General features: G+C 28.4%; 1 protein-coding gene and 3 non-coding genes across 4 annotated transcripts; 1 reads left to right on the plus strand and 3 right to left on the minus strand.

The window, feature by feature from the left end:
* Nucleotides 1–789: 789 nt before the first annotated feature.
* Nucleotides 790–23931, minus strand: LOC123298010 (transcription factor Sox-8-like). The gene is made up of 4 exons (XM_044879872.1): nt 23360–23931; nt 11293–11439; nt 2212–2418; nt 790–2098 (listed from the first exon to the last, which is right to left on the minus strand). Exons 1-4 carry the CDS (start codon nt 23662–23664, stop codon nt 1288–1290), a joined length of 1470 nt encoding a protein of 489 aa, XP_044735807.1. The 5' UTR covers nt 23665–23931; the 3' UTR covers nt 790–1287.
* Trnag-gcc lies at nt 3618–3688 on the minus strand. Its single transcript has one exon. It is a non-coding gene; the product is annotated as a tRNA-Gly (tRNA).
* On the minus strand, nt 4991–5074 carry Trnal-uaa. The gene has a single exon. It is a non-coding gene; the product is annotated as a tRNA-Leu (tRNA).
* On the plus strand, nt 13442–13525 carry Trnal-uaa. Its single transcript has one exon. It is a non-coding gene; the product is annotated as a tRNA-Leu (tRNA).
* Nucleotides 23932–24156: the final 225 nt, after the last annotated feature.

Raw genomic sequence — 24156 nt, forward strand, 5'->3', positions numbered from 1 at the left:
TAAATTGATCAAATAATTTATTCGAATTATCGAATCAATAAAAATAGGGTCACAAGTATGAAAAGTCTTTAGCCCAAAAATAAGAGAGAGTTAGTACATTGACAAATTTTTATAGTACTCAAATTAATAAATACATCCTAGTCTAGTTTTGTAAATTTTTGCTAGGAGGCTATAATAAATTTTTATAAGGTTCAAATTACAAAGTTGGGTCAAATTAATTAATTAATTAATCTGTAATTTATACTTACCTACAAGATTAAGAGTTTTCGAACAATAGCTAAATACTCACCTAGATGTAATCTCAAGAAAAAGAAGATTTTTAGGACATTTTAGACATATTGTAATCAAAAGACAATTATTAAATTTTAATATAATTATTTTTAATAATAAATTTTTTCAAATATTTACAAAATACATTTCGGGTTGAGTTTATTTATATAATTTTCTAATAATCTTTTTAATCAAAATAAAAGTTATTTTATTTTTTAATTAAAAATTTTACTAAAACTACAAATTTAATTATAATCTACAATATGGCGCTTCTTTGTCTTTGAGTTTTAAATTTATAAAATTATGAATTTAGCTACCGAATAATTGAAAAATCACCTACGTATATTTTAAAACTAAAAATTTATGTACAAAATATTATAAAATATTATTGCAAAAAAATATTTTTTTTCTTAATAGCAAAATATACAGACAAAAAAATGTAATCTTTCTTATTCAAATATTATTTACAATTTTTGATATTTATTTTGATTTTTTTAAATAAAAAAACGTCCATTAAAACAATAATTTAGCTTATACCATTCATTTCTGGCAGTTTAAATTATTAATGTTGGGGTTGAAAGCCTATCGTTACTTCTATGTACTGTTCTAAAGCGACCAATTTACGATATGATTTGCTATATTCATTTCGATTCGATCAGATCATTATTTAATCTTAAAACAAACAACTACACAACTTATAAACTTTATCAGAGATATACCGGATGCAGTTCAGAAAACAGTTCCGACAACTCAGAAAACCCGACACGTTCGGATGGGAATATTTAATTGATAATAATTTTGATCATCATTTTTAAAAGTCAATACTGATTCGTGGCTTCTAAAATGTAAAAAAAATATTTTCCAAGATATTAAATTGGTTCACCTCGTTAGAATGCTTTAAGATTGAGATTGTAGCAAATTGGTGTATGCTTGGATTCAACATAAAACAGTCTATAAACGATACGATTTGCTTACAACAATCAGATTTTAAAAATAATTCTTTGTTTTCAATTTAAATTAATAATTGGTCCAAACCATATTTTCATTTGGATTCGTTGGTGTCACATTAACCCCCGTACAATTTGGCGAAACATTCGAATTAATTAATGCACGTGATTGTATGTACGCTGTTGTCGGGTATGGTGAATTTAATGGAAACTGACATGTTTGGAAATAGCTTGGTGTACTTGAATAAGCTGAATTTGTTCCAATTCCAGCTGGATTTGTTGTAGTATATGGAGATGTTTGTGGCGTAAATCGTTCACTCTTTATAACGGACGCCATTGTTGGTTGAAGTTCATGATATCTTGTTGATAACATCGAATCTTCACCGTAATAGGCTGAAGAATCAGGACTCTCCTGGATTGTGGAATACTGATGTTTACTTTTATGGTAGTGGTTATTATTCGATTCGACAACATCGATTTCCGTTGAGCTATCCGAATACTTGATATACTGATGATGTTGATAGGTGGGATAATTATATGAAACCATAGGATTTCCCGGTGTATTTCGACCTCCGTTTCCACCTGGGGGTAAATATTGATCTAGCTCAGTGTTATCGATACCATCTTCTGGCATAATACCCGATGGATCTAGTTCTTCAATTCGACTAAAGTCGATAGTTGATGAATCTGAATGTATTCGATGATGCGTTTCATGATGCATGTAACCATTTTGTAAGGGGGTGTTAATCGTATGTGCTTCGGGGGGTGTTATCGAGGGCGGTGGAGTACATTGTGAATTTGGTGTTTTTGGGTTGCTCGTCGTTGGCGATAAACATGATGGATCTCCGCCACTTAAGGAATCTTCGAGTTTCATTGGCCGACTGTAAAAAAATAATAATATTTCAAATTTAGGAAAAAATTAATATATTCATACTAGGAGGTGCTGACAGAAGGTTTCGATTGTATATTAAATTATTACTTTTAAGTTTCGTACCTGTAGTTTAAGTTCTGTTGTTGTTTACGAAGTTGAGATTCTTTTAAATGAAATCCACCCGTATTTCGTTTAACAGGTGTCCGTGATTTATCTCGGGATTTTTTTCGTCTGGGTTGATATTTATAATGTGGATGATCAATTTTATGAATTTGTCGTAAACGTTCAGCTTCTTCTTTAAACGGTTGTTTTTCTTCGTCTGTTAATTTTCTGCAAAAAAAAAGAAAAAAATCACATATTTTATTTTTAAAAAATTCATCGTCCGGGAATCGAACCCGAGCCGCCCGCGTGGCAGGCGAGCATTCTACCACTGAACCAACGATGCTCTTGTAATGGCGGTCGTAATTAAGAAAACATTTTCTAATAACAATTTTTTTTTTATGATTTCAAACACAGCTGCCAATAAATTAAATAATATTATGAAAATTAAAATTCTTAAATTAACTTTTCTTATCTTTAAGATATATCCAGGTGTAAATGTAGACATATGGGAGAGATACCGGAAGAAATATTATATATATAATACCTAATGACATAAATTTTTTGTATTAATAGGGGAGATAAAAATTTTATTATCACACCTGAACAATCATGTTTGCAGCGAAAAAAAATGTATAAACTCTGATTAATCATAAAAGAATTATTTAAATTAGCCATTTCATGTATTATATTTTTTTTATTCACTTCCTGAACAAATTTTTGATAAGCAAAATTTTATAGTTTTACAGGAAATAGTTGAAATATTTTTCACTTAATTTTTTATAATTTTTAAGAAAATTTTTGTTTTGGAACTATGTTCCTTATCGCACGTTTTAATTTGTTTGCTGGTTGGGAGAAGAAACCAAGAAATGTGCAACAATTTAAAACGACCCCAAAATCCGATGATGTTACCCAGGAAACTAAAACTTTTAATAGATTCGGCTTGCCATGAATTTTGAGAATATTTTGGAAATAATTTAAAATCTGTCAATTTATATTTTTTGACCAAAGAGATTTTTAAACATAATAGAGATATTTTAAACTAAGAACAAGGAAATTTTATGTTATATCAAAATAAAAATCTTGATCGAGCCAAATGAAGGTAATGTACGCACATATTGGGTTGACTACTTTTTAAACTAATATGTGACAATTAATTCATAAAGTATAGAGTTAAAGTAGCTTTAATATTTAATTCTTTAAACAATAATACAAGTATTTGACTTCTTAAATTAATTCTTTAAATTTTCGAAATTACCAATGCACAGATATGCAAACGTGAAAGAAAATGTGAAAAAAAAAATTAAACCTAAAATTATCAATGCCCATAAACGCAAACAGTATCGTGAGAAAAGAATGTAAAAAAACCATTTACAGTCGTATTCTGAGAAGAAATATAAACAAATTTATAAAATCACAATAAAAATACATACATCGTCCGGGAATCGAACCCGGGCCGCCCGCGTGGCAGGCGAGCATTCTACCACTGAACCAACGATGCTCATGTTATGTAAGAAATAAATTAAGATTCAAGTCCCACAAAGCTAGTAGTTATGGGTTAAATAAAAATAGAGCAGCAAATAAAAATTAAATTCACATAATTTTATTAAAAAATTGTTTTAAAGTCTAACTCAACTCCAGATGTTTCATTTTTGATTTGATTGAATTAGGTATAAAATGTTTTATCAACCATACTACCTGCGATCTCAAGCAAAACATTTAGCAAAAAAATACATAGTTATGGAACTAAAACTTTAGAGTGAGCATACACATGGCGAGAGAGAACGATTCAATAATATAAGAAAAACAATTAAGGGTAAATATGACATCTAACAGTGAAACCAATAGCTTTTTAATTGTATCATCATTAAATAATCTTACATATTACTTTTCTTGCCAGTTTTTCTGTCTCATTGCGAGATCTTCCTTATTCTTTTACTAATTTTCATGATTTACCCTTCATTTTAAAGCTTATCGTACTGGCTAATGACGAAAAATAGACTCACGGTCTAAAAATATACCGCTTGGGAAAACCGGCTGTGGAAAAAAAGACATAATGTTAAGATTTTGTTTATTACGTAATTTGTATGTCATATCTATAAGAATATTGCCTATAAATAAGAAAAAGTAAATTACTGATGGTACTTTAAGTCTACTTTTCGGAAGAGGAAAAAAAAGTCACAGACTGTCATTAAATTTTTGATATCGATTTTCGTGATGAAATTAATATTTTCCTGACACAGAAAGTTAAAAATAATATCTGATTTGAGAAAGATGTTCAAATTAAAGTGAATAGATTTTACAAAATGATAAATCTGTCCTTCGCTAGACACAGCATCAGCACAACTTACAAAACTAATGAAGATTACAATCTTTGTTTGTGTAAAAAAACATTAATTATCAACATTTGGTTTAATTTTTGTAAAACATCTTCTTTTTTTGCGCATATGTGCTTAAATACGATTCACTCTTAAGGTTGTTCCCAAGAAAATACTTATTTCTTTATGGCGTGTCTCAAAACTACTGGATTAAAAGAAAGCCATTCTATATTAAAGTGGATAGTTTTATCCATATTGCCGAGACAGTTTAATATGTAGTTATAAAGATCAATAATTAAAACAAGCTAGTAAATGTATTCCTATAAGATCTTAAAATTAATTTGGAAAACTTATGTTAAAAAAGGTCGATTTTAATAATTGAAGGGCGTATGTACCCCGCCCCGAAGGGCTTATTTAATTTGTATACAAACATATTCTAAGATTTTCCAATTTTAATATGTTGAAAAATTTAAAAAAAAAAAGATTGTCAGGTGTGGGGTTCGAACCCACGCTCCCGTTTGGGAACCAGAGCTTAAATCTGGCGCCTTAGACCGCTCGGCCAACCTGACTTGTTGATACAACAGACAAATGAAACGTATATATTTATAATCATAATAATTATCAATAAAAATTTATAATTATTATTAATTATTTAAAGGAAGTAGATATAATATTTTTATTTATTTCTTTTAAAATAATAGCTTAATTTTTATCCAACTAAATTACATGTGAAAAAATTAAGATTATGAATGACTAAGATTACTTACAGTAAGATACTAGATTTAATCTATCCAAAAAAAAGATTAAATTTATAAATCTCGATAATATTGAAAGTTTTTGACATAAAAAATTGCGTTTTTAATAAAAAAAAGCGTTTTTAAACTAAAAGTTTGCAAAAAAACATATTGCAAAGTTTTCCTAAATTTGTTTTTTATTCTGGAGAACAAATTATATTCTGGAAAAACTATTTAAAAATTCATTTCAAAACATTTAGATTATTCATAGCTTCAGAAAAAATCTTTACAAAGAAAATAAAAAAATCTCTAAATCAAAATTACCCTAAACTTGAATTCAACGAAAAATTCGGTTCAAATTCTTTGAAACCGAAAGCACCCTGATATAAATTGATGATGAAGTCGAACGCATCCGCAGAACTACTTTAGCAGGCTTAAATTGAGTTCCAGCAGGCGTTGAATAATTAGATTTATATTTAGAAACCATAGTAGTTTACAACAATACCGTTTAAAGAACCCCGCACGATTAGATAGGAAAATGAATGGAAATAAATTTACCTCTACTGTAATCATAATTTTGAATTATTTTTTTATATAAAAATAATAATAATTTTTAACACCATTTCATATAAAATTATTTTTTATTAGAGGTTAAATTGATACGGACTCGAAAGGTCAAACAGATGGCATTCTCATAATTCTGATGATGTTCGTTTCTCTTGCCTCATCACGTCCTCACTACGCTAATTGTACAGATAACGAAAAAAATTAATCGAAAATTATTTAACATATAAAAATGACGAAATGAAAAAAAAAAAAAAATTGAGAAATATGTCATTAAAATTATAAAAAAAAAATGTTATAAAAATGTGATAATGGTGTGATCGCATCGGTCATACCAATTAATATGTTTATGTAACTTATTACTTTTAAGTCTAGTGTCAGGCGTGGTATTTGACAGTCGTTTCAGAACGAATACAAATCGAAAATGATATTTTGCTATGTGAAAACAAAAATTTGTTTTCACAGCGTGCATGACTATTATTTCTCGAGTTTCCATAGTAATGACACACTACTTTATTAATATAATTTTATGAATGGATATATAAGTCTATGTTTTGTATATATGGTTTACATTCAAAATTTAATACTATTTTCTAACAAGTTTAAATAAGTTACTATATTAATTTACATTCAAAAGATAGTTTAATTAATTGTTATGATTTAATAATTTTTATTTGACATTTACTATACCAATTACATATAAAAAATTGAAAAAAAACATATTTTAAATAAAATGTGAGAAATATTGCAAATTTCATAAGAGAGTCAAGTTGCGAAACATTATCTTGACAAAAGGTTCTCAAATTTTATCAGCCATTATTATATAAACTTTCAAATACTATGACATGATCCTAGACCGATTTAGTTTGGTATTTATTTATAAAATAAAAAAATTAAAATATTTTAATTTAATTAATTTGCAAAATAAATAAATAAAATGCGATCATATTTAATGATAATAAATTATTATAATATATCTTATATTTTTACGTGCAAAAAAATTATAATATTTATAGACTTACAAAATAGTAGGAAAGATAACACAGAATAAGAGAAGGAAAAATAAAGTCACATTTTCGAGTTATTCGACTTGTTTCTATATAATAATAACTGGTCTTTCAATTGATTCTTTCCCCCTAATCATAAAATTTAATGATTATCACTGGGAAAATTATTTCGAATTTAAATTCGATAAGAAAATCAATTTATATTGACAATTCTCAGGAGTTTTTTTTAGGGTTATTTTAATCTTGTATGCTAGCAATGAATTGTATGGCAAGGGATTTCCCCCTATTTAATTTTTTAATCTTAAAAAATAAATCGACACGAAGGAAGTAAATTGAATTAAAAAAATGAAACATTTTAAGGATGTTTAAAAAATATCGATACATGTCACAGTTGATTCTTGAAATTTTTTTACAAAAGCAAATAATTCATAATTTATAAGTTATAATCAATTATTCTGTTGAAAGTCACATCTCTACTGCTTATCTATTTTAATATTTTTTAAGTCTATAGAATTGATAATTAATTAATAAATTAATTACGTTAAAAAATTACGGAGGAGAAGGAATTAAGGCGTATTAAAATTATTTATTAAAATACCATCACAATTATTTTGTTATAATTAATAATATAGAATTATTTTAATTTTTTTTTTTTTATTAAATTTTATTAATTTATGCAAATTAATTTGATTTCTAATTAATTTATCTTTTCAGAAAAATAAAAAAATCAGTGGTATTTTACTAAAACGATAACAAAAAATTGATTTAATTTTCTGGGTGGTCTGTTTTAAATGAAAACCATCTTTGAAAAATAGTTAAAACTAAAAAAAATATTTAAAATATTGATACCATGAACAAAATTTTGGTATAAGTTTTCCTAAAATCACCTAATGAGTCCATTTCCGGTTGTCTGTCTGTCGTCTGTCGTTTATCGTCTGTCCGTCTGTCATCACGATTACTCAAAAACGAAAAGAGATATCAAGGTGAAATTTTTATAGCGTGCTGAGGATGTAAGAAGTGAGGTCAATGTTCGTAAATGAACAACATAGGTCAATTGGTATAACTCATTTTTTAAACCGTTAGAGATAGAACAAAAGTTTAAATGTAAAAAGGATAAATGCTTATAAAAAAAATAAACAACTTTTGTTTGAAACATTTTTTCGTAAACATCACTGTTTATCCGTGAGAGCGCAAATTATGCGAAAATTGTATAGTATGTATGTTATGGCTATATCAGTTATATATGTGTGACATGTATGTATGTGCAATGTTACAGAGTAATCAACACTGTTTATACATGGTATTTCAACAATAAACTCAGTCAATCGTTTGTTTTCACTTGTTGATTATTTTTTTTGTTTTCTCAACTAAGCATTAATTGGATATAGTTTCTTGAATCGTGTAAACTCAACTTTAGATTGTCAAAATATTAAAATAATAATAAATAAAAGATTATCAAAGTTGATATGGACAATTAATATTGAGTAATGTTATATTATTAGAATGTGGGGAATGCCGCCATAACTACAAACAAGGGGGCCGCTTGCTTGCTTGCTGCCTTTAGTCGGGTCATTATCTGTGATGACTTGTGTGTGGGGCCTCCTACGGTGGTGTAGACATGGACCGACAGCGTGACTTTGCTGCCTATATATATCTCCTGTTATCACAAAGTATAAAAAAAAAACCGCTTGCATATTTATATGATCGTCATGGTTTGGCTTTGCGCTTCAAGTCTGCGCTCCGAAGAGAAAGTTTTTTAAAAATTTTAATTTTTATTTTGTGTGTGCAAACTGTTTGAAAAATAAAAAAAAAGATTTTTATCGATTTATTTTTGATTTTTGATTTAATTTTAATAAAAAATTTAATTAATTTCAATTAATTTTATATTTGGGTCAATTTTTTTCTAAAATTGTGCAGGGTGGCTAGTTTTCGATGCTCCAATCCTTTTTTTTTCCAAGTTTACAAAATTTTGATAACATAAGATACACGCATTTAATCATTATACCCTATATATGTATAATATATATCAAGGTATATTAATTTTAGTCCCAAATTTGTGACGCCTCTCTGTCCGTTTGTCCGTCTGTCCGTCTTTCTGCCCGTTTGTCCGTCTCTGTCTCTCTGTCCGTTTGCCCGTCTGTGAACACGATAACTCAAAAACGAAAAAAGATATCAAGCTGAAATTTTTTTAAAGTCCTCATGACGTAAAAAGTGAGGTTGAATTCGTAAATGAGCAACTTCGGGCAATTAGGGAATTTTTTAAACCGTTACAATTACATTTATGATGTGGGTGGAGCCGGTTAATTCGTTCTTATCCAAGCGATGACAATGTGATCAATTCAACCGCCCGGTCCCCCTTAATTATAATTGTTCACACTGTCGTGCCTGGATTCAAACCTTCAACCTAAATCTAAGTAGAAAAACGTTCAAAGTCTATCACTTTAGACCGCTCGGCCACTTAGGCTCTTAGGCACAAACAAACAATTTGATGTCAGAGCATGATTTCCACCATCAAACTCAACGAATTTTGTTTTCAGATTAAAATGACCCATTCTGGATATATTTCCTTAATGTCCTAAGACCCAAACCTAAGGTCATATCGCAGATCATAGGAATCCCCTTAATAAACAGAATCCGTAGATCATTGATTAAGATATCATCACTCCATATCAAATCAAATAATCATCGATTAATAAAATTTAAAAAATATTTATAAAAAAAAAAAAAAAAAAAACTTTATTTTATTTTTCTTATAAATAAAATAAAATATTTCATATTTTATGATTTTGACATATTAATAATAAAAATTTTTTTAAAAAATTATGTTACACTACACGCATGTCAATAAAAAAATGTACCGTCTATCAGTTTCACATTAAATTATTTACCCTTTTGTATCATTTAACAATATATATTTAATTATTATTGTATTGAAATGCCACACGAGTCATAGTCATAGTTAATATGATTGTCATTGTAGGCCTTTTATTAGGACAGGCTTTTATTATGTTTAATCATTTTAATAAAAAGGTGTTTAGAGCACACCTCCTCTTGGTCTATTATTTTATTACCGAGTGTTCCAAAAAAAAAATGTACACATTGGAGAATTTTCAACGAGATTTATTAAAAGTCCATTGGATTTCAACGTTAAGAAATCAGCGTCATGAGTTAAAAAAAAAATGTAAACCATATCTGTTCTAACAATTGATGTGAGAAGCGTCCAGATTTCAATTCCCGACCCATTTCGGGATTACATTCCGGGAATTAATGAGTTAAAAGTAGCCATTGATGGCCGAACAAAGTGACCAACAAGAATCTATAGTCATTCAGATATTGGCTTATTTAAATATTTGTTCACATTATTTTGTATTTTGTACACGTTTTTATGGACCACTTTGTATTTTTAAAAGGTATCATCTTCATCATTATTTATTGTATTGAAAGACAAGTTTATACTATTTTTTTGAAATTATTTTATAAAAACTTTATTATAAACTATCTGATAGTAAATTGGTTGTTTTCATACTGAAAATCGAAATTAATAAAATTTAATGATATTCACACGTTTTGAAACATCTACAAATAGGTTAATCTCTAACCGTAGTATTTGTCAGTCATTTCAGAACGACCCCAAATTTAACACAAAATCAATTAACAAACTTGATTTCTAAATATATTTACAACTTATAAGATTTAACAATAATTCAATAACTATGTTTAGCACTGCACCGTAATAGCGTGCGTTCACAATGACTGTCCGTAGAGGAGTGATTTGCTATGTTACAGTAGCCTAAACTATACTTTTACATGAAAAATATGTACTGTTTTAAATATTCGAACAGCCACATTAAATGTCAGACTTATTCGTGTTCTTCCATAAACGACTTTCACGGCCACCCATGATACCAGACTGGTTACAATATATAAAATGATAAAGCCATTGGTCTGACTATCGAAAGATATCCATCACAGCTAGTTCAATATAAAATAGGTATATTTTTAATAAACCGTGGTGCATATGATCTTTAGAAGCTACACCAATTACTTTGTAATTCTGTAGATTATTGTATTTACACGTTAATTATCATATATTTTATTTTCAACATGTTCAATTCCTTGATAAAAATAAGTTTTAAGGAAAAATGTGATTATAACATATTTCTAGAAATACTCAAGAACCTAAAATTTTGTGATTTCGATTTTCCGAATGAAAACAATGACTTTCTATCAGAAAATTAATAAAAATTAACAAGTGAATACACAAAAGAATAAATCAATTACGCGTGCTATTCAAAATTGCACATAACTATGATTATCAATTTTTGTATAGAAATAAATATTTTACAAATAAAGAGCAAAGTTGATAGGTCTTTGCCTGTCAAAATAGCATAAAATGATTTTAAAACTGTATTGAAGAACCGTTGTTCGAAAGAAATGAAAATACTTCGGTTCAAATTATAATGGAAAAAAAAGAACACTTACTTCCACATTTCACCAAGTTTTCGACTTAATTCCGCATTATGTATTTTTGGATTTCGTCCAGATAATTGCCGCCGTGCAGCTTGTGCCCATACCATAAATGCATTCATTGGTCGTTTAACATGTTGCTGTTTTTTATCGGGTTGTGTTCTGGAAAAAAAAAGAACAAATTAGAAACGGGAAATTAATTTTTATACCCTGTGTATATGAAATATATATCAAGGTATACTAATTTTAGTTCCAAGTTTGTAACGCTTAAAAATATTGATGCTACGAACAAAATTATGCTGTAGATGTTCATAAAATCACCTAATTAGTTAAAAGAGATATCAAGCTGAAATTTTGATAGTGTGTCAGAACGTAAAAACTGAGTTTAAGTTCGTAATTAAGAGCCATATAGGTCAAGGTTCTGGGTTTGTAGGACTCATTTTATAAACCGTTAAAGATAGAACAAAACAACTTTTGTTTGAAACTATTCTTCGTAAGTATCACTGTTACACAACTATGGTGTCCATTTTCTTCAAAACCATAAAATATAGGCAGTTGAAAGTTTAAAGGTAACTTCAACTAATGAGTTTGTGAAAGATTCTCGGAAAATAATAAAAAGGATAGAAAATACTTTCGAAAATTTTTGAAAAACAAAACAAAGCAAGTCCAAAGGCTGCTATAATTGTGTTGGTTTTTTAAACTTTCCTAATTTATACAGGGTATTTGAACAATTAACTCAGTCAATTGTTTGCTTTCACTTGCTTTTAAATGAATTTGCATCTCGTGAAGGGTAGGTACATCCGATCGACAAAATGGTCGTTAATTATTTTCAATTTTAATCGCCAAGTTTCAAAAATTCTGTTTCAGCTTCTCTTTTTTTGTATGCCTCAATTTTACCCAAAAATGAATTTCGCCTCTCTAATATCCTAAAAACATTTTCGAATTATATATCATACAAAACGAAAAGAATTTTTGGCTGCTAGACCTCGTCGAAATTTACAAAATTTCATCATAGATAACCAATAGCTCATTTTACGGGAAGAGGCAATTCGCTAAAAGCAAAAAGTATCCATATTTTTTTGAAGTGAACTGAAAAGGGTTTGAAGAATTATGAAATGTTATTTTAACGTCAACAAAACTGTCGAAATGTCAAAAATGAAGAAATCAAAAAATGATTGTAAAGACTATTTAAAAAAAAAAAAAACTCTTGACATATTGAAGGGGGAATATAAAATCTATGAAATGGATAGTTTCAAGTGGCTCAGTCAGCCGCTATGGTCGTATATATATATTAATATTAAAAATTATTATAAATAAATTTTATATTTTATACAGGGATTTCATAAAAAATGATCCTGAACTGGAGCTGATGAAGAACTAAGCCTGATTTGCCGAAATTTTCGTAACAAATTAACGATGGTGAACGCCTGGAAACTTGAGAGACTGTTGTCAGAGTGTCTAATCACTTTTTATAATACGAAAATTTGGATAATCATAGAAAATTTATAATATCGCAGTAAGTTTACCAACGTTTTGAAATAGTCCTATATTGGAAAAATCACTAATGACGCCAAGCAGCTAAAATGTCAGCCATAAACAGGCTTAAATTTTTAAAAAAGACCATTTTAAAAGGATCCTATTTTTTATCAGACAGTTCATTCATACATTTGAACACTTAAACTTTGTAAATTACTATTGGTTCTTAGAAATTATGACTTACAAAGTTAAATAATATTTGACGCATGTGCAGAACTTATGACCAAAGTCTGATCACGTTACTAAAGATTACCGAACGGTTGACACGAGTGTTGAATAGATAAAAGTTCTTTTAAACTATTTTCAAACACCCTGTAAAAGCAGGATTAGAATACAAAAAAACATGGTAATATATTAGACACGAAGGACGGCACTTCTTTTGAACACATCGATCTCTATAGGATTTAATTTTTAATAAACAGAAGTATTAAATTTCATACAATTTTTTTTCAGTAAAAATTCTTCTAAAAAAAGGGTGTTAAAATGCTTTAGATCACTGACAAAAAGTGTAAAAGAGTGCGGTTAATTAAAAACATAATTAGTTTTGAAAAAAAATATTAAAATTAGTTTAAATATTAATAAAATATTGAAAATCACTGATTTTAATAACATTTATGTGTTAGTATAAGTCAGGTTGGCCGAGCGGTCTAAGGCGCCAGATTTAAGCTCTGGTTCCCAAACGGGAGCGTGGGTTCGAACCCCACACCTGACAATAATTATTTTTTATACCATGCATATATGAAATATACATAGTATATTAAGTTTAGTCCCAAGTTTGTAACGCTTAAAAATAATGATGCTAGGAAAAAAATTTTGTCATAGCTGTTCATAAAATCACCCAATTAGTCCATTTCCGGTTGTCCGTCCGTCCGTCCGTCTGTGGACACGATAACTTAAAAACGAAAAAAGATATCGAGCTGAAATTTTTACAGCGTACTCAGGACGTAAAAAGTGAGGTCAAGTTCGTAAATGAGCATCATAGGTCAATTGGGTCTTGGGTCCGTAGGACCCATCCTGTAAAAATGTTCCTTATAAAAAAATAAAAAACTTTTGTTTGAAACATTTTTTTGTAAACATCACTGTTTACCCACGAAGGCGTTAATTAGGTGCAAATTTTATAGTATGTATTAATATAGGAATATCAGTTGTGTGTGTGTCTATTTAAAAGTGAATATCTTTTGTTATTTACGTGACGTCACAAAAACAATCGATTGCGCATCAACACTATCTATACATTTTTGTATGTGTTATGTGATAAAGAAATCAACACTGACTATGCATGGTATTTCAACAATTAACTCAGTCAATTGTTTCTTTTCACTTGTTTGCTTTTTAAGTTTAATGTCGTCTGAACGTCTATAGTTGAAAGGTAATTTAGAATTAAACTTTTTACGTTTACAGGCAAATACTTTTTATAAAAATGGAATTGGAAGCTTTTCTAGGATAATTATTACGGTTTTATTTTTAATAAAACTTCCATGTGGACTTAGAAAGAAAATTTCGATGAACTTTAATTAATTTACAATAATTTTGTGAATTGACGCGATTGCACCACCAACCTTAAATAATATTTGTAAAATATTGGCATACATTTATTGATTGGAAATTTTTGATTAAAATAATAAATAATTATATAAACATGGCATTACTTTTATTATTCATAATTATTTTAAGAGCTTTTTAATATAAATATAAACTAATTTATATTTTAATATAAATATAAATAAATTAAAATCATTTGCACATACTAACTTTATACAGAGACATATTACTTAACTGACTTAAGTCACTTTAAAATTTATAAATTAATATTTTTTTAATTTTATTTCATTTACTAATTCAATTTAAATTTTAGTATGTTTTAATTCATTTATCTACTAAAATATATAAAATTATTTTATGGGAATCAATTTCAAAACAATTTAATGGATTTTGATGAAATTGCGTTTTTTTTTAATTATTCCTTATCAAGGTAGATATGTTATAGCAATGTATTTTTAAAGAGTTTTTGGGTCGCATCGATATTTATTAAACTACTTTCCTTGGAGGCTGTTTACAGTAAAAATCATTTAAAATACTTTAAGAACGTACCCAAAAAAATGAGTGTATGCAAATATTTATTTGAGACATACGTTTCAAATTTTGAGGGTGGAAATGCTAAAATTTCACTCTCAAATTGATTGTGAAATGCTGTTAGAACCTGTAATGTGTAAAATCTTTATCGACTTAAACAAAGATTTTTTGTAGTTGTAAATTCTAAATTTCTACGGCATATTTGATTTATTCAACGTAGAACGGAGGCCACAGCCACAGCATCCGATCAGATCAGTAGCGGCATTTATTAATTTAAGAAGGTAACAACATGCAAATGTATTTCATTAGTGTACAGATGTTAATGAAAATATACCATTTATATGTACAGAGTGGTCCATAAAAATATATACCTACATATATAAAGTTTCAATGAGATGTACCAAAGTAACTCACTCATAGATTCAATAAGTGCATGAGTTCACAAAAGTAGTTTGTTTGAGGCCAGCAACCATAGCTATCATAGTCTGGAAATGTGCTTTTTCTACGAAATGCCCAATCTATTTTTTCTCAAATTGTAAAAAATAGTGACTCTCAAGTAGCATTGTTTAGAAACCAGAAAGCTTGTCTGGTATTTAAAATGGTTAGCGTCAATGAAATAAATAATGTAATAATAAGTAATGTCAGTGTTTCAGAAAATACAAAATGTGTTCTTGGCTTGATAATTAAAAAAACCTGGGTTCCATCCGTGTTCCAGGAGGGAGGTTATAGCAAAGGCTACGGTAGTCTACATAGAGGGGAAGATTGGTTCTAAAGAGGCTAGAATTGAGCCACGTAGTTTATGAGCGCAATTTCGGATGGGCGCATTCAGTTTTTTGTATATTGAGATTTTCTGGGCAAATGAGGGCTCACATTATTTTAGGGTTTTGAAATATCTCCTTCTCATAATATTTTTAAGTGGCATAAAAAGAGTGTACATCTTTTTTTTGGGACACTTGGTATTTAGATAATACTATGTACGTAAAATAATTATTGTAGGAGATGAAAAGGGTGAACTGGAGGACAGAAGGGTAAAGGGGCAATTGAAATGTAAGTGTGTTTAATGTGGCGGTATTTTTTAAGTCATATTAGTATTAATTGTAATGAAAAATAATAATTTTAAAAAATCTGTTTGTCGCCGCAATATAACAAAGTATATTTTTTAAAATGCATTTTTTTAATTAGGTGCAAAATAATAAAATATTTTTTCTTTAGTTTTTTTTGTATCCAGAAATAGTCCTCTTGGAAGAGAAAAAAAGGGAAACATAATTATCAATTATAATAACACGATTAATTTATTTTAGACCGGATCGTATGGGTGATGTCGTTTTGAAATGAATTCAGATTTAATACGTATGGGTTTGTTAATTTTAAACAAAAAATTTCATAAGCTTAGTTTTCGAGGTAAAAGTTGTTAAAATGACTAAATCTTCAAAATATTTTCGTGAATGCCGGGTTCCTTGAATGCAGATTAAAAATGCTCAATTTACGCTCACTCTAAAAAAAATAATAATTCCCATTTCTGGTTGGGAATTTACAAAAAATATAATTTGTTTATTTTTTTGAAAGTTATTTAGATAAAATATGATGACTTAAAGTTAAGTCATCCGTTTAAAATTCGTTAGTATTTATATAGGTAAGTACTAATTATTTAAACCAATAAAACAAAAAAATTAATGAAATGTTAATTAGCCAGAACTTAATTATGAAAAGAACTTACAAAAAACAAAAAAAACACACACATCTAAAAGTGACACCTCTCAAGGAAAACAAACCACACATGTAAGTTTTTAAAACAACAGCAAAATAAATATATATATTAAAAAATTAAAATTATTAAAAATCAAATCAACTGAGACAAATTAAATTTTAACTAATTAACAAAAATTAGTTACTCATGTTGTAAAAAAAAATTATTTTAATAATTATTATTAATATAGAAATCACCAGTTTGTTATCATGTACCAGTAAGTAGCACAGCAGCTAAGGGCGATTTGAACCGTATATTTGGTTCGCTTTTACTGTGGACACAATTTTTTCGCTTTTTCTTCGCCATAATCATATATTTTGCTTCAGAGACGTTAAATAATGATTTATTTATGACCCTTCAATGAATTGACTGGTCAAACGAGACGACCCGCTATCTCTATTAAAAGAGGCGCTAGGAGCGCAAAAGAACGTATAATGTGTGCAAAATTCGAAATAGTTCTGATTCGTAATTGAATTATCTATAAATATTTTAATTATAAATTTGCTAGCAAAACCGGAAATATTGCAAATATTGAATTTATTTCTAAAAAATTTGTAATAAACAACTGATGTTAAAACTTTTGAACAAATCCGGAGTGAACCGCCTTTGGCCGCTGTACTAATATAGCAGTGATATTTTGTCCAAACGTCGCTACTACAAAAATATTTAAAGAACTTTATAAACGTAAACGGTTTTTTAGGGATTTGTACCTTATGAGGGATCCTAATATAGGTTGTATTTCTACACCCTTTTTTTGTAGGGCGTTTTCGTTTCTCTCTTGAAAAGTTCTTTTAAAACTGTCTGTTATTTTAAAATTATCATGAAAAAATAAAAACAGTTTTGCTATAAATTTATATTTGATTTTTCCATTTTTGTCAAAAAAAATTTGATTCAAAATCCCAATTACTGGCGTTTTTAGAGTGATTTCAATAACTTTCTAGGCCAACGATGCATAAACGGAGTGCCACGACTTATTTTTGGCTCAGAGTACAAAAAGATTATTTGGAAATAAAAAACTGAAGGTGTTTCTCAACAAATGACCAAAAAAAATAAGATAATAGTTTATTTTCATCCGTTAGTGGGTACAGAACCTTGATAAAGTCAGCATTACTCATTCTCAATCTTTTTTTATACCTAAATGTGTTTTTTCTCTTGGATAATTAATTTAGTCTCACTGATGACTGAGATGACAACAAGAATTATAAATTTAATTGGTTGATAAATTTTTTTTAATAAAACAATTTTCTGTCAAATATTTTTTGTTTTAAGTCCATTTCTTGTAAAATTATGGAAATTACGGTCTCTTCTAAAAAAATTTCAAGATAGTAATCCGCAGATAGAATTCACCATTCAAGAAATTAGAAAATTTTGGGGATCTTTTGTCTTAATTAGAGCAGAGTAATAATCTAATCAAATTCATTTTAATTAATTTCACCATATTTCTATCACAAATAATTTACGGAGTACGACTTGTATTAAACGAAAGTACACGAACAGAAACGAAAATTTCCGTAGTTAATATTTTTTTGCTTATATCTTCACTCTCGTGATGAGAGAAATTCTCACAATTTCTGAAGGACTTGAAAAAAATATATTTAAAAAAAACTGTAGATAGGTTGAAAATATCTGAAAAATTCATAAATCGAAAATAGATAAAATTATATATTATTTATGTTTTAAGTCGAGCGTCAGTAAAATACTGATAACGCGAGTGCTGACGGGTTAAAAAATTTGATTACATATCGAAGTGAAATAAAATGACAAAGAGTTGTGAATCAAAATTAACACTACGTATAGGTACTGGTAACAAAATTGACATCACATCGTCATGATAATTAAAATGACATGACTTAAGTAGTATGACACTCTTAAAATGACTTCAAAAAAATCAAAACAATAGAGCCTACTTATTTATGTGAAACAACTTGAAAATATCACTAAATTTACAACTGAGTGGTAATTGATTTTTTTTTAAATCTATTACCGCGCTATGTGATTACCGATTTGCTAAATGCTTTTAACGAATTTAGCACTTTTTTAAAAGCTCTTAGAAAACTGTAGTTAAATAGTTATAGATTTACATAAGCATTCAGATAAATTAGTATACTCATCTTTATAGTTCGCAGGCTCATGTCTTAAAAATTTTTAATATGTCCTGCTTCCGTTATGTCCCGCTAAATAATTTCATAAATAAGAATATCTCGGTAGGGGAACTCTTTTCTTTGACGTTCTCTTTAACGATGGAACTATTTCCTTAATAATATGCTCAGAATATCTCGGTTAAGATATTAGCTGAGACGATTTATCATAAAAATTGATAATAAAGAAAGTTATATATTTTTAACCGACTTCAAACAAAAGCGGAGGAGGTTATCAATTCGACTTTATTTTTTATTTTTTTTTTATGTTGGTTACCTCAGAATTTTTGACTGGGTGAACCGATTGTGATGATTCTTTATCTGTTTGAATGCTAGTGCTTCCCGTGTGGTCCCATTTAATTTTGGGCCAGTTTTGATAACGGCATATATGAGAAAACCATAAAAGTATTAAATTTGCATTCATTATGCACGATAAGAGGGCGAATAACTCAATATCAAGCCAACCGATTTCGATTTTTTTTTAGTGATAAATTAGTTAGTGTACTTCAGATTCACTAAAAATCACAAAATACAAAAACACTAAAACCGACTTCAAAAGAAAAACTTTTCCAAAATAAATTAATATGGTCTAAAAAGTAAAAAAAATAACAATAATTTTAACTACATTATATTATCGTTATTTTTTTTTTACTTTTTAGTGCATTTTAATTTATTTTGCAAAAATTTTTCTTTTGAAGTCGATTTTCTTTATGTTAAAAGTTTTTTTTATCATTCAGAAAATCCGTTTATAAATGGACTCTTAATTGGAAAATCTTAATAAATATTTTTTTGATAAAACACTTTTTATTAAACTATATAAAAATATTTAGAAAATAATATTTTGGATTATATGATAGCGCTTGTTGATATGCCGCTAACTTTTTTACCAAATATTTGCTGACTCATTTGTAAACATTTTTTATATATTTTTAATTTTGAATTTATTTTCAGAATCATAATCGACCCGATCTGTGTTTAAAGAATTTTTTTTATTTTTTAATAAAATTAATTTTAAATATGGCAGAATGATTTATAAACATTCAGCTTAATTAAAAATTTGCTATTTATACATTACGAAAACTACGAAACAATTTGAAGCGAATATTGGTAAAACATTTCACAGATCAATTATGGTAAAATAAACGATATATTTTATTTTCTATAAATTTGAATGTAATAAATATTTATAATCGACGAAGATAAATCAGAAACATGGAATTTTTATTTGTCCCTCTTTTTCAAAACCATCTTTTGCTACGGTCCAATTGCAATTCTATTGGAATAAATTTATCATTAAGCCCTATTAAAATTTATTATTAAATTGATATAAATTTATTATTACAAAACTGATTTTTTGACTATTTATGGATCTGAAATTATTCATAACTAATTTCAAAACGTGGAAATTCATTAAAAAATCTATAAAAGTCTAATTATGAAAACAAAAAAATTATAATAAATCATTTGAAGAAAGATTACAGAAAACTTTGTTGAAAAATTAACAATACCCATATTTCTTTTAATTTCTTCGGCATTCTTCTAAAAAATCGTCTTTCAGTATACCACTATTCGCATTTCCGGGCGCTTATATCTCGAAAACTCAGTTAAATATCGAAAAAATTGAATTTTATTTTTAGTCAAATCTAATCGTGTTTTAACGTGAATTCATCGTAAAACTTGGAAATCATAATTACTAAATTGAATTTGTAATAATAAATCAGTGGCGCTAAAATTTGTTCTTCGAAACGGGATGATGCATAACCATATTCTTACTGCTGCTTTTTGTAATTTTTCACCATAATCCTTAAATCATAATCGGTTCGTAGCTCAATCCTGTCAAATTTTCAGTTTTTATAAGCAGGTATTTTGACAATATTCACAAAAATATTATTTTTCTTGCAAAATTTCTCGAAGAAGGTGCTTTTCCGGCTATAGATGTATTGCGAAATTTTTCTTATTTTAACGTTATCTACAACAGAGTTGTGGATCTTACGGCAATATTTCATAGAGCTTTATCATATGCTTTATGAGTATCTGTCACTATACCATACCAGCATTGCAATAAACGACATGCATGTCTTACCGTGTACTAGTTTGTATATTCACTGGTACATTATCGCATCTAGATAACTTCAGCGTTCTTATAGGAAAATAGTACAGTAAAAGCTGTTACAAAAGCGACTAGTACATAATAGAAAATGACAGAAACCGCTCGTATTTTGCTAAAACCTTATGGAATGTGTATGTTTGGAGTCAAATATCATTAATAATGCATGAGTTAGTGGCGAAAATGTGTCTATTTGTTAATAAACAATAAATTTTTAATTCAATGGAACGATCAATGTTAAAATTCACTTACAAAATTAGTAATTAGGCAACTTGTATGACGTAAATGTTAAGTGTTTGTCAAATAATCGAAAAGTATTATATATGTATAACGTATACGTAATTCAAGTTGCCTATTTATTAATTTTGTCAGGCAACTTTAACATGAATGATTTACGCTACTAACTCATGCGTTACTAATGATATTTGACATCAAAGATACAGATTTCATGAGGTTTTATCAAACTGCGACGAGCAGGTTCTTTCATTTTTCTTAATTTCTACCATTTTTCGCTCAATAGTTAAAAAGTAAAAGTATGTATGTTAAATTGCGTCTTTGGACATCGGCCGTTAAACAAAGGACATTGAAGTAAATTTTATACATTTGTAGATGACGCATACACAAATTGTATATTTAGAGAAAAAAAATTATGACGCATTTTAATATTTAAGAAAAAATCATAAATTAAAAAATAAATAAAAAAAATATTGAATCATACTCAAAATATTATGGCGACTACAAGTCTGGTGTGTTTTTAGTTCCAATAAAACTGCAGCGATTAAGTATAGAAACCCTTTTTTTTTTTAAATTTATTTCTACAAAAGTAACCGTTAAACACTTAAATCAATTTGATAAGGTCTATTTGTATTTTGATAAGGCGTGTTTTTTAGACATTTTTTTTAAATAGAAATATAAAACGATTTTTCTCTTATTAAGTTTCTCAAAAAGTTTTTTAATCCAATGGATGTACAGGGATTATCTTGACAAATTATTAATTGAGATTTGTAAGGTACTCCGAAGTGAGCATTTTGTTATAAGAAACATATGTCCATCAAGAACTTTGCACATATATTTTTACAAGATACATTTTTTCGAAAATCCAACGGGTTCGGTAGAAGACACACACGGAACGATAAGCTCCGAACTCCCAGAGGAGCATTTATTACGTACTTTTTATCATAATATTTATCCAGATGAAGACAGTTACATGTAATTTCAAGCTAATTGCCAATATCCAACTTTTTAAGATTTTGTAAATTATAAAATTTACCGTAAATACTTTGCAATCTTTGTAAATATTAGGCATTTATCGAAAAAATACTCCCAAAAATGATAAATCCAAATGTAGGTGATAAGAGATCAGCCTCACAATATATCAGTTAAATTTTTTTATTTTTAACCCCCGACGCAAAAAGAAGTTCGAAATATTTAAACAGTAAATCAAGTCGGTTTTGAATGCGGCTTCGGTATTCGATTCGTTAAAGTGTAGGGAATTTTGTGGCCTGAATTGATTTATAAGAAGTCAAAAATATGCAATTTGCATAAATATGATGCATTTTATGATTGCATTTTAAATTAACCGTAAATATACTAAATTCACAATTCGGTTAAGAGTAATGAAAATGGTTCCAAACTTGTAACTCGGAGGTTTATGGAGTCGCTGAGAAAGAATATCGACAGAATTGATCTCCGAGGTACCTGCCACCTAGAGTACCTCGTTCACCAGGTACCTGTTGCCCGATTATGTCGCGATCTTTATGTGAGCGACCCAAAAACGCTCAGTAACTAGTTTGAACCGATTATATAACGAATTTCCCAAAAACTTCGGGATGCGGCGGGGATACCGTTTACCCTGAGCACCGGATACCTAGAAGATCAATTTAAGTTTGGAATTATTTTCATCACTATTAAAAGAATTGTGAATTTTGCATATTTACAGTTACATGTCTTATAAATCAATTTAGGTCCCAAAATGTGCAAAAGTGTGTCGAAAATCGCATTCAAATTCGAGTTACTGTTTAAAATTTTCGATCTTTTTTAACGTTTCGTTTCTGCGACTATTTCGATGTGTTATTTATTTAAAGAACCATAAACAACAAAAGAAAAGTTTGAGAAAGTAGATTTTATTAGAATTAATTATATTACACTGATGATGACTACATTATAGTTGAAATCCAAATTTAATTCAATATATCCTAGAGCTCATATTTATTATCTTTGATAATGCTTATATTAGAATTTATTGTCTGGCCCTTTTTTTATATCTAAAATATTAAATTAAATATTTATCGAAAAATTTCGAATTTTATATTCAGAATCTTTCAACACCAATCAACTTCCTATTATCTACATCATAACATCTCTTTGCCATAAATATCGCGCGTGTTTTTTCTCCCTAAAAACCCGCGAACTAAGTGGCAGATAAAAGTAAATAGTTCAAAATAAATTTGGAAAAAAATAACAAAATATCGAAAAACATACTTGGTAGCCGTAGGAAATTTACTCCAATCAAAATCTTGTAAAACCTTACTAACAGCATCATTAATTTTCTTCTTAACAGTTTTGGTCGATGACGTCGATGTTTGGGTTTCATTAACACCACTTGCCAATTTTCTACGTTCCGAAATTTGTACAACACTTGTTGGTACAGATAAATTCGGCATAGGTGCAACAGCTGCCACATTCGTTGAACTGGTCGTCGAACAGCTAGACGTTGTAACAGCACAAACTGTTAATTTCGCCACGCCAGGCGTTAACGTATTCACCGTTGAATTATTAATCAACATTTTTTAATCAAAACATACACAAAAATTTTCAAAACAATTTCATTCATAAAATAAATTCACTGTCTGGTCTGATTTGCGCGCATATAGTTGTAAAAAAAAACACCTGTTAACGCGTGCTCCAAATTCCTATATGTGTATGCGAAAACAGTGGTTCTCTTTGAGTAATATTTCGATAACAATACAAGCGATTGTTTTCGATTATAGAAAGAAATTTTGCGCGTATACGTCACTGAACAACAAAAACGTGTTTTTTGACGCGATAATAAACTATCTTTAAAGACATCCAAAATACTTATGAAAGAAGTTCATTTATTTGGGAAGAACGTACGCACGCATGCAGTCAGTCAGCATACACAGCTTCAATCTTCAGACGTTTTATGGACCACATGTTTGAAAGGCGTGTCATAAATGTAAGCGGCGGTTTTTTTTTAGGATACTTAAGTATTTTATATAGCGTTATCTTTGTTTAAGTAGTATCTATCACAGTGATTT

Source organism: Chrysoperla carnea, chromosome 4 (assembly GCF_905475395.1).
Source record: "Chrysoperla carnea chromosome 4, inChrCarn1.1, whole genome shotgun sequence".
In the NCBI taxonomy this organism is placed as follows: domain Eukaryota; kingdom Metazoa; phylum Arthropoda; class Insecta; order Neuroptera; family Chrysopidae; genus Chrysoperla; species Chrysoperla carnea.